This window comes from Lichenostomus cassidix, chromosome 29, assembly GCF_008360975.1.
Source record: "Lichenostomus cassidix isolate B80296 chromosome 29, HeHo_3.0, whole genome shotgun sequence".
Lineage (NCBI taxonomy): Eukaryota > Metazoa > Chordata > Aves > Passeriformes > Meliphagidae > Lichenostomus > Lichenostomus cassidix.
The window spans coordinates 2,637,492-2,651,456 of NC_139509.1; the positions used below are offsets into that span (position 1 = coordinate 2,637,492).

General features: G+C 64.7%; 2 protein-coding genes across 2 annotated transcripts; both read right to left on the reverse strand.

Moving 5' to 3' along the window:
• Window positions 1-1,264: 1,264 nt before the first annotated feature.
• On the reverse strand, window positions 1,265-4,341 carry PRPH (peripherin). The gene is made up of 9 exons (XM_085041006.1): window positions 3,931-4,341; window positions 3,239-3,299; window positions 3,013-3,108; window positions 2,771-2,932; window positions 2,574-2,699; window positions 2,273-2,493; window positions 1,850-1,899; window positions 1,629-1,705; window positions 1,265-1,544 (listed from the first exon to the last, which is right to left on the reverse strand). The coding sequence occupies exons 1-9, from the start codon at window positions 4,272-4,274 to the stop codon at window positions 1,503-1,505; spliced, it is 1,179 nt and encodes a 392-aa protein (XP_084897132.1). The 5' UTR covers window positions 4,275-4,341; the 3' UTR covers window positions 1,265-1,502.
• Window positions 4,342-5,429: 1,088 nt separating this feature from the next.
• LOC146425908 (tubulin alpha-1C chain) lies at window positions 5,430-9,155 on the reverse strand. The gene is made up of 4 exons (XM_085040999.1): window positions 9,048-9,155; window positions 7,559-7,781; window positions 7,322-7,470; window positions 5,430-6,459 (listed from the first exon to the last, which is right to left on the reverse strand). The coding sequence occupies exons 1-4, from the start codon at window positions 9,048-9,050 to the stop codon at window positions 5,485-5,487; spliced, it is 1,350 nt and encodes a 449-aa protein (XP_084897125.1). The 5' UTR covers window positions 9,051-9,155; the 3' UTR covers window positions 5,430-5,484.
• Between the last annotated feature and the right edge of the window lie 4,810 nt (window positions 9,156-13,965).

Sequence of the window (13,965 nt, forward strand, 5' to 3'; positions counted from 1 at the left end):
AATTCATGCTTCAATTGCTTAAGATAATACTATTCAAGGCTTAAAATAATACTATTAATTATGAAAAAAAATTGGTTAAAATAATTCAATCATGCGAAAAATTACCTAAGATAACATAAGTGATGACGGAAAAAAGCTTAAAATAATGCAATTTTATATTATTTAGTTGATGGAATTAATGATGCAAAAATTGCTTTAAATAATGCAATTGATGCAAAAACTCCATGAAATTATGCAATTTTGTATAATTTGCCTAAAGTAACACAATAATGCAAAAAATACTTACAATAACGCTATTAATGATGCGAAAAAATGCTTAAAATGCAATCATGCAACGTTTGCTTAAAATAATGCAATTATGTGTGCAAGATTTGTTTAAACAACGCAATTGCGCATGGTTTGCTCAAAATAATTCAATTAATGGTGCAAAAAATGCTGACGATAATGAAAGCGCAAAAAATTGCCTAAAATAACAAAATTAATAAGCAAATCCTGCATTAACGCAATTTTGCATCATTTGGTTAAAGTAACGCAATTAATCATGAAAAAAAGAAAAGCTTAAAATAACGCAATTATAGAAATCAGGGTGTTTCCCCGCACACCCAGAGCTTCTCCACGCTGTAATTAACCCGTAATTAACACGCAATTAACACGTAATCAACCCGCGGTAGCGATCGGGCCGGGCCGATGGCGCCCTCTGGCGGTGCCGATGGGGAATGAGCGCAGCGCTCTCCGGGGCTACCGGAGCTCCCCGTCGGTGCTGCGATGTCCCGGGAGCACCGATCCGTCTCGGGACGGAGATTCCGTGGGTCTGGAGACCTCCGGGATACCGGGAGGGACACCGCCGGTCCTCTGGAAGTCGCGGGGTCCCCGGACGGAGCCGGGGCTGTGCTCCTTTCACCGGGGCTGAGCGGTGACACCGGAGGGGACAGCGCTAGGGTGCCACCGGACCCGCCAACCCCGGGGCAGCCGGTGTCGCCTCCAGTGGCGGGAGGGGAGGTGAGACCCCCAGGGACAGAGTGGGAGTCCCTGGGAGGGAGTGAGGCCCTGGGATGGAACGGGACACGGGGAGACAAATCCCCCCTCAACCGGGGCTGAGCTCCTTCCTGCCTCCCTCCCCGAGGCGGTGACACCGGAGGGGACAGCACTTGGATGCCACCAGACCCGGGGACAGCCGGTGCCCGCTCTGGTGGTTGAACGGAAGGCGAGACCTCCTCGGTCCCAGGGCAGCATGGGAAACACTCGATATTAAATACAGCTGGGGTTGTGGTTGGGAGAATAATAAATAGGCAATAAATAGCGATAAATAGGGGACAAGGCACAGGGACACACTGCAAAGGCACAGGGACACACCACAGGCATCGTGCCCTGGTGCTGACAGCAGGAATAGGAATTGGGGGGCTCCCAGCCCCCCTGCTCTGCTCCATGCCCCGCGCAGGACGCAGCAGGGTCTGGCCAAACCCCCACCGCAGGGTCGGGGCCATCACGGTGGCTTCCCTCTGTCACTTCCCCGCTCGCTCCTTGTGCGACTCTGTCACCACTTGCTGCAAGAGGAGAATTTGGGGGTCAGTCCCACGGCAGGGTTGGACCTCCCAGGCGGGGCACCCCCAGTTCTCCCCGGTTCTCACCTGCCCATCCCGTGTCTCGATGGTTTTGATGAGCACCATCCTCCGTGCTGAGCTCTCTGCGGGTTGGGGTTCCAGCGCTGGGCACAGAGGGGTCATCAGCACCCCATGCCCTCCCGGACACCCTGGTCAGGATTACAGGGACCGACCCACACCTCCACAGGGTCTCTACCCCCAAGGAAAGACCCCCAGACATAGTGGGGGACCCCCAGCTTGCCGCTCACCTGAGCTTCTCACGCTGAAGGAGGTGGTGGGGTGCAGTGGGATGGTGATCCTGGTGGGGGAAAGGGAGATGAGGAGGGTCTGGGACTCCTGGACGTTGCCAGTGACCCCAGCCCTTCCACACCCTCATGCTGTCAGGGGAGTCCGTGACCCACATCCCAGCTCAGCTGGGGGCTGTGCCCGAGGGCTGCCCGGCTGGCACCCGGAGCAGAGCTACAGGCAGCTCCCCCACCGGGCCGGCAGCCCCTGGCCTTGCCTTTATCTCAGCAGCAAGAAGCTCCCATGGGAACCTCTTATTTTCCTGTGGGAATAAAGCCTGGAGCTGCCTCCTCCCAAGAACATCCCACAACAACCAGGGTGACTCAACCCGGGGGATCCTTCCCCCCGGCGGTGGGGAGACACTGTGTGCTGAGCTCTCCCCTCACCGGCTCTCCTCGCCCTCCAGCAGCTTGCGGTATGTGGCAATCTCGATGTCCAGGGCCATCTTGACGTTAAGCAGGTCCTGGTACTCGCGCAGGTGCCGCGCCATCTCCTCCTTCATCTGCTGGATCTCCTGCTCCAGCCTCCCCACCACGTCCTGGTAGTTCCCGATCTCCTCCCCGAACTCATCCTCCATCTCCCGCATCTGCCGTTGCAGCGCCTCGTTCTGCAGGGGGAGAAGGGGCTGAGTAGGGCTGGGGTGGGGTCTGGTTCCTAATTCCCCCCCAAACACTCCCCGGCTCTCACCACGCCCTTCAGCCCGTCCACCTCGCAGGTCAGGTTCTGAATCTGCCGCCGGGACTCATTCATCTCCTGCTTGGCCAGCCGCAGCGCCTCGTGGTTGCGGTTTGCTGCGTCCGAGAGGTCGGCAAACTGCGAGGGCCGGGCGAGTCAGGGCTCCGGGGTGGCTCAGCCGCCCCAAAATCCCTCCCGGCCCCGGGTACCTTTGACTTGTACCACTCCTCGGCTTCCTGCAGGTTCTTGACGGCGATGCTCTCGTACTGGGTGCGGATCTCCCGCAGCGCAGCCGTCAGCTCCGGCTTGCACACCTCCACCTCGGCCAGCCCCGCCGGGCTCGGGCCACTCACCTCCAGGTCCCGCAGCTCCTGCGTGGGCGCGTGGGCGTCACGTCGTGGCGCAAGGACCTGACCTGCTCCCCCTCGCCCCACTCCATCCCAGCCCTCACCTCCTCGTGCAGCTTCTTGAGGAAGCCAATCTCGTCCATCAGCAGCTCGACCTTGCGCTCCAGCTCCAGGCGGGACAGCGTGGCGTGGTCCACGTCCTGTGGGAGAGGTTGGACTGAGCTTCAGGGCAACGTGGAGGGGATGGGAAGCTCCTGGAGCCCCCCGGGATGGTGGGGGATGAGGACTGGGGACTGCATGGGGAAAGAGACCCCCCCCCAGTCCCCTCACCTTGCGGAACAGCACCAGACTCTTTTCGGCATCCTCACGTTTCTGTGTCTCGTCCTCCAGCCTAGGGACAGCAAGGGATGAGAGGGAGGTGAGGGTGGGGGTGCAGACCCCCTCCTCTTGCCTCCTATTGCAGCCACCTTCACACACGATGGAGGCAAACAGGGATGGAATGTCCCAGTGTCCCCCAGTGCTCGCGCCAATCCTCTCCCACTGCCCCACCCTTGCCCTGCCCCACCCAGTGCCCCGCCCTTCCGCAGAGCCCAGATCTCCCAGTACCTCCCGGTGCCCTCCGTGCATCCCTGGTGCCTTTCCCAGTGTCTGCTGAGCGTATCCCTTCCCTGGGGTTCTCTTCCCAGTACACCCTGGACATTTACCAGTCCCCACCCTGACATCCCCGGGGCTCCCCCATCCCCATCCCGCTGTATCCTCCGGTCCCCACCCTGGTGCAAGGCTCATCCTATCGCAACCCTCATGCCAGCGTATCCTCCGGTCCTATCCCCATCCCGTGCATGACTCATCCCGACACATCCCCGGTTCCCATCGCACTATCTCTCTCATCCCAGTTCATCCCAGTTCATCCCGCGTTCCCTGGTCCCCGGTACATCCTCCCGTCCCCATCCCGGCGCATCCCTCATCCCGGCGCATCCTCGTTCCCCATCCCGTTGCCTCTCCCGGCCCCGCCGCCGGCCCACCGCTGCCGCAGGGCCGCCAGGTCGGTGGCGAGCCCGTCCCGCTCAGCCTGGAGCCGGTCCCGGTCGCGGCCGAGGCGCTGCAGCCGCTCCCGCAGCCCCCGCAGCTCTCCCTGCACCAGCCCGGTGCGGGGCCCGCTGGCGGCCGTGGCGCGGCCCAGGGCGGCGCGGAGAGTCCCGTTCTGCCGCTCCAGCTCCCGCACCCTCTCCAGGAAAGCGGCGAAACGATCGTTCAGCGCCGCCAGTTCCTCCCGCTCCGCGCCCCGCGCTGCCGCCGCCGCCGCCAGCCGCCCTGGGGCCACGGTGAGGGGCGGCGGCGCCCCGGGGTCGCGGTCACGGCGGCTCATGGTTGCACCGGGAGGGCGGCGGCTGCCGGTATCGGCTGTTTATAGCGGACAGCGGCTCCGCCCCGCCGGGGGGACCCGGGGGTATGGGACGGAGAGAGGGGAGGGGTCTCCCGGCCGGGGGGAGGACCACGGGCTGCGGATGTCCCCTCGGTGGGGCGGCGAAAGGGGCTGCTGGTGGTCGGGGATACCCCTCGGGATGAGGGGCAGGGGCTGCAGGACGTAGGGCTGCAGGTATTCCCCTTCAGGGGAGCTCGGGGATCCCCTCGGGTGCAGGGCGGGGGGCTGCCGTGTCTCCCCTTGGCGGTGCAGGCAGAGGAGGGCAGTGGCACCAGGGGCAGGGGGCAGAGGGGCCGAGGGACACACAGGACACCCCACTCGGTCAGAGGAAGAGGAGCTGGAGGAACATATGGGGTCCCCCCACGTAGCACGGGGGTACAAACCCCATAGCTGGGATGCAGAGAGGAACTGGGGGCTGCAGGACTCAGCCAGAGCACCCGACTGAGATCGATCTCATTCTGCCCGGGATGCTCAGCACCCAGGCAAGGGGGGCCCTGTCATCCACCCCCCTCCCTTTCTGTCGGGGCCGCCGTGACTCGGCTCTGCGGGAGCTGCCATGCGCGGGGCAGCGCTGGACAACGAACTCTGCAACCCCCCCCGACCCCCCCTTTCCGGGCAGCTAGGGAGGCACTTACGGGAAGGAGTCGGTGCCCTGCCCAGAGGCTGTGGGGAGGGTCCCCCCCGCCCAGGACCCCCCTCCCTGCTCTGCAGAGAAGCTTACCGAGAGAGGCTCCGTGCCAGCAGCAGCACGACACCACGTCCAGCCCGTCTGCACCAGGGCTGCGTCCTACCCAGGCACTGGGCAGGACAGTGGGGGTGGTCAGGGGTCCCCCACAGTGAGACCCAGGACCAGAAGAATGGTGAGGAGGACATGAGCCCCCCACCACTGCAGGCAGCCCAGCAGCGCAGTGACAGGTCAAAGCACAGGACCCAGTCAGGGACCCCCAGCCCACACAACCCCCAGCCTCTCCCAGCACACCCCCTGTGCCAGCTGGCAGCAGAGCCGGGCAGCCAGCCCAGCCGAGGCCCCCCCTCCCCTGGGACGTCCCCCCAGGTCACCACAAGGCAGATTGTCCCAGCACAATGAACGAGGCAACATTGGAAAGAGCCATTTTAATGAACAGCACCACAGTGTAACACAAGAGACAAGGCACTAGTATTCCTCCCCATCCTCCTCACCCTCCAGGCTGTCAGCCCCCACCTCCTCATAATCCTTCTCCAGGGCAGCCATATCCTCACGGGCCTCTGAGAACTCCCCTTCCTCCATGCCCTCCCCCACATACCAGTGCACAAACGCCCTCTTCGCGTACATCAGGTCAAACTTGTGGTCCAGGCGAGCCCAGGCCTCGGCGATGGCCGTGGTGTTGCTCAGCATGCACACGGCGCGCTGCACCTTGGCCAGGTCTCCCCCAGGCACCACCGTGGGCGGCTGGTAGTTGATGCCCACCTTGAAACCAGTGGGGCACCAGTCCACAAACTGGATGGTGCGCTTCGTCTTGATGGTGGCGATGGCGGCATTGACATCCTTGGGCACCACGTCCCCGCGGTACAGCAGGCAGCACGCCATGTACTTGCCGTGCCGCGGGTCACACTTGACCATCTGGTTGGCCGGCTCAAAGCAGGCGTTGGTGATCTCAGCCACGGTCAGCTGCTCATGATAAGCCTTCTCAGCAGAGATGACAGGGGCATAGGTGGCCAGCGGGAAGTGGATGCGAGGATACGGCACCAGGTTGGTCTGGAATTCTGTCAGGTCGACATTCAGAGCTCCGTCAAAGCGCAGGGAGGCTGTGATGGAGGAGACAATCTGGCTGATGAGGCGGTTGAGGTTGGTGTAGGTGGGACGCTCGATGTCCAGGTTGCGGCGACAGATGTCGTAGATGGCCTCGTTGTCCACCATGAAGGCACAGTCGGAGTGCTCCAGGGTGGTGTGGGTGGTGAGGATGGAGTTGTAGGGCTCCACCACGGCCGTGGAGACCTGCGGGGCTGGGTAGATGGAGAACTCCAGCTTGGACTTCTTGCCGTAGTCGACAGAGAGCCTCTCCATAAGCAGGGAGGTGAAGCCAGAGCCGGTGCCACCGCCAAAGCTGTGGAACACCAGGAAGCCCTGCAGCCCTGTGCACTGGTCAGCCTGCAAGGTGGCAAGAGGAAAAGAAGATCAAACTGTCAGTAATTCTGAACTTCAGCTGCTACCGACTTGGCCAGGAAGGCAAATATTCCTCACAGGATGGCAAATATTTGTCCCAGGATCTCAGGCCCTGTGATTCAGTATGACCAGGTCCAAGGAAAGGGACCCCTTCCTGCAGGGATTTGAGGACACTCAGTAGAGACAAGGAGGGTCCATGTTTATTCCAGGCAGCAGAAGTTGCCCCTTCCGCTCTGTGGCCATGTGAGGACATTTTTAGGGTGTTCCAGCAGCAGACCAGGAGACACCAGGGTGGGGGATAAGGTGGCCCTGACCTTACATGTTCGACACTGACTCATGGTGAATCCCCCAGCTCATGGGAGACACCCCAGCAGGCTCTGCAACAAGTCAACCATGGCTTCACCCCCTCTTTTCCAAGAGTTTGCAGCAGCAGCTCATCCCACAAGAGCCCACGGGCAGCCAGCTCAGCCTTTGATGTGCCAGGAGCTCCCCGAGCGGAGCCGGCGGCACAGCAGGTCCGGCTAGCCCGGCGCCAGCCACAGCGTGGGAACCAGAGGTTCAAAGAGCTTGGGCAGCCGCACCAGTCAAACCAGTGCTGCACCAGCACCCATACTATCTGTCCTGCACCCCTGCCCTGGGCATGAGGCTTCCCACCCTCGTCCCCTTGGCAAGGCTTAAACACCGTGCTAGGATAGGGGCAGCAGGTCCCTACAGGGACAGCCTCACCCTCTGCCCCTAAGTGCTGATGGGCTGAGAAGGACCTGCCCAGGGACACCTGGAGCTTCCCTTTGTCCCCAGACCCCCGGCAGGGACAGACCCACCCCACGAGACCCCACAGCACACTCACCAGCTTGCGGATGCGGTCAAGGACCAGGTCGATGATCTCCTTGCCGATGGTGTAGTGCCCGCGGGCATAGTTGTTGGCCGCATCCTCCTTGCCCGTGATCAGCTGCTCGGGGTGGAAGAGCTGCCGGTAAGTCCCTGTGCGCACCTCGTCTGCGGGGAGAGAGAGCCCCGAGCCCCGTTAGCACCCAGCGCCCACTCCCAGCGCCGCCCCGCCGGCCGCTCCCCGCCGACCGCTCACCGATCACCGTGGGCTCCAGGTCCACGAAGACGGCCCGGGGCACGTGCTTGCCGGCCCCCGTCTCGCTGAAGAAGGTGTTGAAGGAGTCGTCCCCCCCGCCGATGGTCTTGTCGCTGGGCATCTGCCCGTCGGGCTGGATGCCGTGCTCCAGGCAGTACAGCTCCCAGCAGGCATTGCCGATCTGCACGCCAGCTTGGCCCACGTGGATGGAGATACACTCGCGCTGCGGGGGCACACGGCACAGGGTCACCCCTTTTGTCCCACTCCAGCATGCCCCGGAATGTCACCGAGCTGGGGAGAGTCCCTCCCAGTGCTGGATGGGGTCAGATCTTGCCCAGACTCATTGCAGGGTGTGCTCAGTTCCGGGGATCACATTCTGCACACCCCCATCGCCCCGGGACGTGAGACTCTCCCCACTGAGGGATGGAGAAATAACGCGGTGGGCACAGGCCCAGCCCCCCCAAATCTCGGTTGTGCCCTGGCTCGCTGAGGGCTGGTCCAGCATCATCCCAAACTTCAGCTGGAGACACCCAGGAGCTGAGGAGGGAGGTGTGGAGAGACTACCGTGTTTGGGGACAGACTGGAGCTACCAGACTGCACAGCCCCAGGGGTACCAGGGATACAGGGGGTGCTCAGCTATGGGGGTCCCATCCTGCCCCCCTGCACCGGTTGGTGCCATTTATGCCACCACCCCCCGCGAGCCGGGAATTGGGGTTCCCAGGGTTATTCCCGGTCCCCGCCATTTCCAGTCCCCTCCACCCACGGATCACACAGGGACAGGGACACTTCAGCCCCCTCCCCATGGGGCTGCTCATCACTTCCCGGCTCGGGGAGCTACTCTAGACCTCACGGAATGTGGAGCCACTCTTCTCCACCAGCCCTTGCACAATCCCGGCTTGTCACACTCCCGCCGCAGCCCTGAACCGCGGTTCTGGGAGTCCGGCTGGCAGCCAGCTCCACCCGGGACAAGAGCAAACTCCGGCGAACGGCAGGACTTTCCCCGTGGGACCCGCGCCTGGTTGTGCCCAGGCCACGCTGAGAGCATGGGATCTGCCCCTCCCGTGCCGTGACTCACTCCCACGCGTGGTCCCGGCCGGGAGACGGTGGCACGGGGGGTCCGAGGGGGCTGTGGGGACCTGCGTGGGAGCCCAGGACACGCAGTGTCCCCACGCAGCTGGCAGGAAGCCTGGGGGGATCGGCACAGCCCGGGAGCAGCGACCCCCGGCTGGGGAAGTCCACAGTTCGGCGGGACGCGCTGCCCGGGGGCGCGGAAGTGCTCGGCAGCACCACGGGGCGTCCTGAACACGCGAGGAGCTGCCAACCCCTCCAGACCACAGCCCCTCGTGCTGCTGGGGACACGGCGGGGACCCGGCCCGCCCCCGCCCCCCAGCCCCACGCGCTGCTCCGGGGGTCCCACACTCCCGGGGGGGTCCCACACTCCCACCCCACGCGGTGCCCCCTCGTGAACGCGCCACGCCCCCAGCCTCACCATGGCCGCTCACTGCCCGAAAAGTTACGAAGCCGTCGAGGAGGGAGGCGGGGGGGTCATCCCGTAGGGGCCCCGAGATATACCCCTGGGGCGGGGCTTGAGGGGGGCGGGGACAAGGGGTGGGGCCAGCAGGACTTCGCTCCGCCCATCCGGGTCACGCGGTGCGTTGGACACGCCCATTTCGCCACGCCTCGATTCTGATTGGCCGGTTCGAACGTTGGCGAGGGTGGGCGGGCGGTGACGTATGCGGAGTGGAATGTGGTGGGCGGGGCGGGGAGGGGAGGGGAAAGGGGAGGGGAAATGTGGGGCAGTGGGCGCGGTTATGGGTGGGGAAAGAGGAGGGGATAGCGGGGCGGAGGGTTGGGGGTCCCGAGTGATGGGTGGGGCTGGATGGGCAGGCAGGGGGCGACTGGGGGGGTCAGAAAGGTCGGAGGGCGTTTGGGGCGGCGGGTCCGGGGGAGCATTGGGGTGGAGGGGCTTTTGGGGGCTTCACGGGGGGCTTTAGAGGCGGGGGGCTTTGCGGTATTGGGGCGGGGGGTGCAATCGGAGAAGGAAGGATCCCCGAACCCCCCGAGCGCAGCCTCAGGTGCTGCATCTGCTCAGGGAGCGCAGCGGCCCCGCCTGGGCTGGAGGCCTCGGGGGTCCGGTAATCCCTGTCCCCCCGCCCCGTCCCCATCCCGGTCCCGGTCCCGTTCCCGTGGGAAGCCCCGCGGGCTCCAGTCGCGCCGGCTCCTGTGCCTGCCGCCGCCCTGTTCCCTGCCAGCCCCGGGGCTGCTCCCCGAGGGAACCCCACGGTTCCTGTGGGGCAGGACGGACGGGGCGGGGGGAGCATCCCACGCCCACCCCCGGGGTGCAGTGCCTTGTCCCACCCTGCCTCCCCAGCTCTGGGTTGGTTTGAGTCGCGTTCCAAAGGCCAGAGAGGGGGTTGGGACAGCATGGGGACATGGGGTCAGCCCCGAGACAGAACCCCAGAGCCCCCACTCCCTGGGCACCACGGTGTCCCGCCAGTCTCGAGGCACCCCCATATCCCCTCACACCCTGGCACCTCAGTGTCCCTCCGCCCCTGGGCACCTGCAGTGTCCCCCGCAAGTCACTGAGCACCCCCAATGTCCCCTCACACCCTGGACACCTCAGTGTGTCTCCCCTCCCTGAAAACCTCGATGTCTCCCCCAATTCCTGGGCACCCTATGTCCCCTCAGTGAGCAGCTCAGTGTCCCTCCCCTCCAGAAGCATCCCGGTGTCTCCCCCGTCCCTGGGTACATCCTCGGTGCTGGCACACCCAGGGCTGGGGTGGCTGCTGCCCCAGCAACGCCCCCTCTAGAGCCCCCAGTGCCACCGGAACCCTCCCAGACCCCACCAGCCCGGCTCCGAGGCCCTGCTGGGGGTCAGGAGATGCTTTAGGGGCGCCGGGCCGAGCGCGAATCCCCCCTACAGCTGGGTCTCTCCCACCTCACCCCCACCCCGCCACCGCCCCGCTCCTTTATTCCCGGCTTTGCCGCATTGCGGAACGCCCCGCACGCAGGCGGTGCCGCAGCCCCCTCCCCACGGGCAGCGCGCCCGCAGCCCCTCGCACCCCACGGCTGCCCCCCCTGCGCGTCCCCCTGCCCCCCGCAGTGTCCCCCCTTCTCCCGGGGCTGAGTGTCCCTTTTGTCGTGGCTCCCGCAGAGCCGGGAGGGGTTGCGGGGGGCCGGGAGGGGGCATCGGGACACCCAAGCTGCGGGAACACCGGTGACCCCCCCTGCTTCCTCCCACAGGGAGTGCGGTCAGCCGCTGCCCCCAGCACTGGGGTTGGAGGGTCTTTCCCTCTGCCCTTCGGGTGGGGCAGGGATGGGTGCCACCCCCTCGCGGTCCAGCCCCCCAGTGCCCCCCTGGGCCAGCCGAGGGGCGGCGGGGCCACTCCGTCACACCACGGCCTCATCCGGCACCCCAGAGCGGAGCAACTCCCCCCGAGCTGCCCTGTCTCTCCATCTGAATGAACCTGTCACATCGATGGTGGCAGCGGACGGACAGACAGACAGACAGAGCTGAGTTCTGCGGGAAAACAGGCTAAAAATAGCAGCAGCCTGTGTCTGGGATGTCATTCATGAGCCACGACAGCCCCTGATGGGGCCGAGACCCCTCGATCCCTGCCGACGGTGTGTCCCGGTCGTGGGGTTCGAGGTCACCAATTCAGGATCCTTAGGAAGGGCCCAAACTGGGGGAGGCTGGGAATCTCGTCTGTGCCACGGGCAGGAGGCCAGCAGACAGGAATCAGCCCACGCAGGATGAGATGCCAGCTCTGGGAGCCCCCGAGTTGCCCATCCTGAGTGGGGACAGCTATGGGGACTCTGTGCAGACAAGGGGAACCCCGAGGGGGTGAAGGGTCTGTCGCACCCAGTGGCACCAGGGGGGTGGACATGGCGTGAGGGGACAGCAACCGTCACCAGGAGCCACTGCGTTGCTACCAACAGTCAACAGAGCACAGGCGAATGGGAACTACAGGGTGGGGGGGAGGCTGGGAGATGTGCCAGACCCCCCCGCACTGCTACACACTGGGGTTGGATACTGGGGGGCCCAGGGTTGGTGACCTCCACGGCAGGGTGCAGCAGGGTGGGCATTGGGGACCCCCAGGGCATGTGTACCCCAACTTGGCACAGCACCAGGATCAGACACTGGGGGTCCTGGGGATGGTGTCCCACCTACAGCAGAGTGGGGTGAGGCACTGGGGGTCCCAGGGAGGGTTCCTCACCCGCAGCAGGGTGGGGTGAGGCACTGGGGGTCCCAGGGAGGGTTCCCCTGCTGTGACAACAAGGCCAGGCAGTGGTGGGAACCCAGCCTTCTTTCCCTGCAACCCCCCGCCCACCAGGCCCCAGGATGGATGTTGGGGAAGGGGGATCGAGGGGGGTCCCAGCCCATCTCCTAGCAACCGGTCTCCTAGCAACCCCACCAGTTGCCTGGCAGCAGTCGGTGCAGGACGTGTGGTCTTCCATACCCGAGGAGATGGGAGGGGGCTGGGGGGCACCAGTGGGACCGCAGCACCCAGTGCCCCTCACCCTACACCCCACATCACCCACTGGGGCTGAGCCACGCCCTGCCCTGAGAGGCATCTCCTGCCCACAGCTCAGGGCAACAGGATGGGTGGGGACCCTCCTTTGCTTGGAGGCTGGTCCCCGAGTCAGGGGGCTGCTGTGAGCCCCCAAAACCCCTGGCCTTGGGGACACAATGGGGACACCCTGACAGGCCCCACCCTGGTGTTGAGCACTTAGGACTGCAGAGAGACAAAGGCAGGAGACGTTTCCCATGCAGAGATGGACCCACAGTGGGGTCAGGGCTGGGGCTGAGCTGCTTTGGGGTGAGGGTGCCTCAAAACATCCATTTGCCATGGGGACCAGCCTGGTGGGAGCCAAATCTGCTGGTTTTTCTCCACTCAGCAAAGCTGGGACCACCTGGTCCTTTGTTCTAGTGGGCGATGCCCAAATCTCATCCCCTCTTTGTCTGCAGCCCTGCAGCCCCAGCAGCACCCCAAAACCAGGGTGCCAGCAGGGGCATGGGGCTGTCAGTGGGGACATGGGGATGGTGGTGGGGACATGGGGCTGGCAGCAGGGACGTGGGAACCTTGGATCTGCCCAGAAATCTGCATAATGTGGGAAACACCAAAAAAAAAAAAGTGATTTCTCATCAGGGGAGACATGCTGGCAGCTCCACCTGCAGCAGCTGGGGCCATGCATGCGGTGTGGGGTCACTCCTCTGCACGGACTGAGCCCCCCAGCACCTCCTGCCTTGGGGAGATGACCCCCCAGCATCTGTGGGCTTTGCAGGCACAAACGGGAGGGGGATCCCCCCAGCAGGGGGAAATCCCAGGGCTGTGGGGCTGGCAGTTCGGGGGGCTGTGCAGGGGCTGCAGCAGATGGAGGGGTGGCCAGGGGATGCGTTTCCCTGTGTCCCAACTGTGTCCCAACCACCAGCTGCCGCACAGCAGCTGCTGCTCGGTGGGAGCCCCCAGCCCAAAACTGCCCTGGGGGCTTTTGTCCCCTGTGCCCTCCCGTTGTCCCTCAGCCCCTCGGCCCTGGTCGTCCCCAGCTGCCCGGGGGGATGAGTCTTTTTCCCCTCGGCTGGGCCCCGCAGGGCTGGTTCCCACTGCCCGAGCAGACAAAGAGGCGCTGGAAGGGCTGGGCACGGCAGGGAAAGGGCCGGGATAGGCACAGGGCCATGGCAGGGACGTGGCTGAGAACCAGGGCACTGTGACACGGCCAGGGATGGGGACAGTGTCCCTGGGCATGGGGACAGAGGCTTGGCCAGGGATGAGAACAGCGTCCCTGAGGATGGGGACCAGGGCGTGGCTTGGCTGGGAATGGGGACCGGAGTGTGACAAGGGATGGGGACAGCAGGATGGCTGGGGACAGGGACCAGGGTGTGGCCGAGGATAACTGGGAGCTAGGGCAGCGGCCAGACAAGGGGGATGGCTGCACCACCGGGGATGGGGACCGGGGCGTTGTCCTGCCCGGTGTAACGGGAGCCCCAGAGACCCATTCACGGCAGCGGGGGAACGGGATCGGGAAGAACGGCGGGACTTGGGGGATGGGGGCCGTGGGGACATGAGGACCGTGGGACGAGGACCCGAGCGTGACCGCTGGCTCAGCCAAGACCGGGCACCGGGGCGTGGCAGGGACGGTGCCAAGGACACAGCCGGGGCCCCTCCGGCGGCGGGCGGGAGCCAGCGGCGGGGCCGGGCCGTGGCCGCCGCAGCCCCCGGGCTCCCCCTCCCGCACCGCCCGGCCTTTGTCTGCGGCTGCGGGGGGGCATTACCTCATTCCGGGCGACCAATGGCCGCCGCCGCCGCCGGCCCCGCCGCTCCCCCCAGCCCCGCCGCCCTCCCCGCTTCGCCCCGCCCCGCCGCCGCTATAAAGCCCCGCACCGAGCCCCGCGCTCCGCCGCGCCT

What these genes read in the sequence shown, in the direction of transcription:
- LOC146425908 (XM_085040999.1), bottom strand. An exon ending in CCTGGAGCCCACGGTGATCG is followed by an intron (nt 7,471 to 7,558) that starts GTGAGCGGTCGG and finishes CTCTCCCCGCAG; the next exon opens with ACGAGGTGCGCACAGGGACT. An exon ending in TTGACCGCATCCGCAAGCTG is followed by an intron (nt 6,460 to 7,321) that starts GTGAGTGTGCTG and finishes GCCACCTTGCAG; the next exon opens with GCTGACCAGTGCACAGGGCT.
- PRPH (XM_085041006.1), bottom strand. Translation starts at nt 4,274, where the DNA reads ATGAGCCGCCGTGACCGCGACCCCGGGGCGCCGCCGCCCCTCACCGTG. An exon ending in CTGGAGGGCGAGGAGAGCCG is followed by an intron (nt 1,900 to 2,272) that starts GTGAGGGGAGAG and finishes TTCCCCCACCAG; the next exon opens with GATCACCATCCCACTGCACC. An exon ending in TCGAGACACGGGATGGGCAG is followed by an intron (nt 1,545 to 1,628) that starts GTGAGAACCGGG and finishes CTCCTCTTGCAG; the next exon opens with CAAGTGGTGACAGAGTCGCA.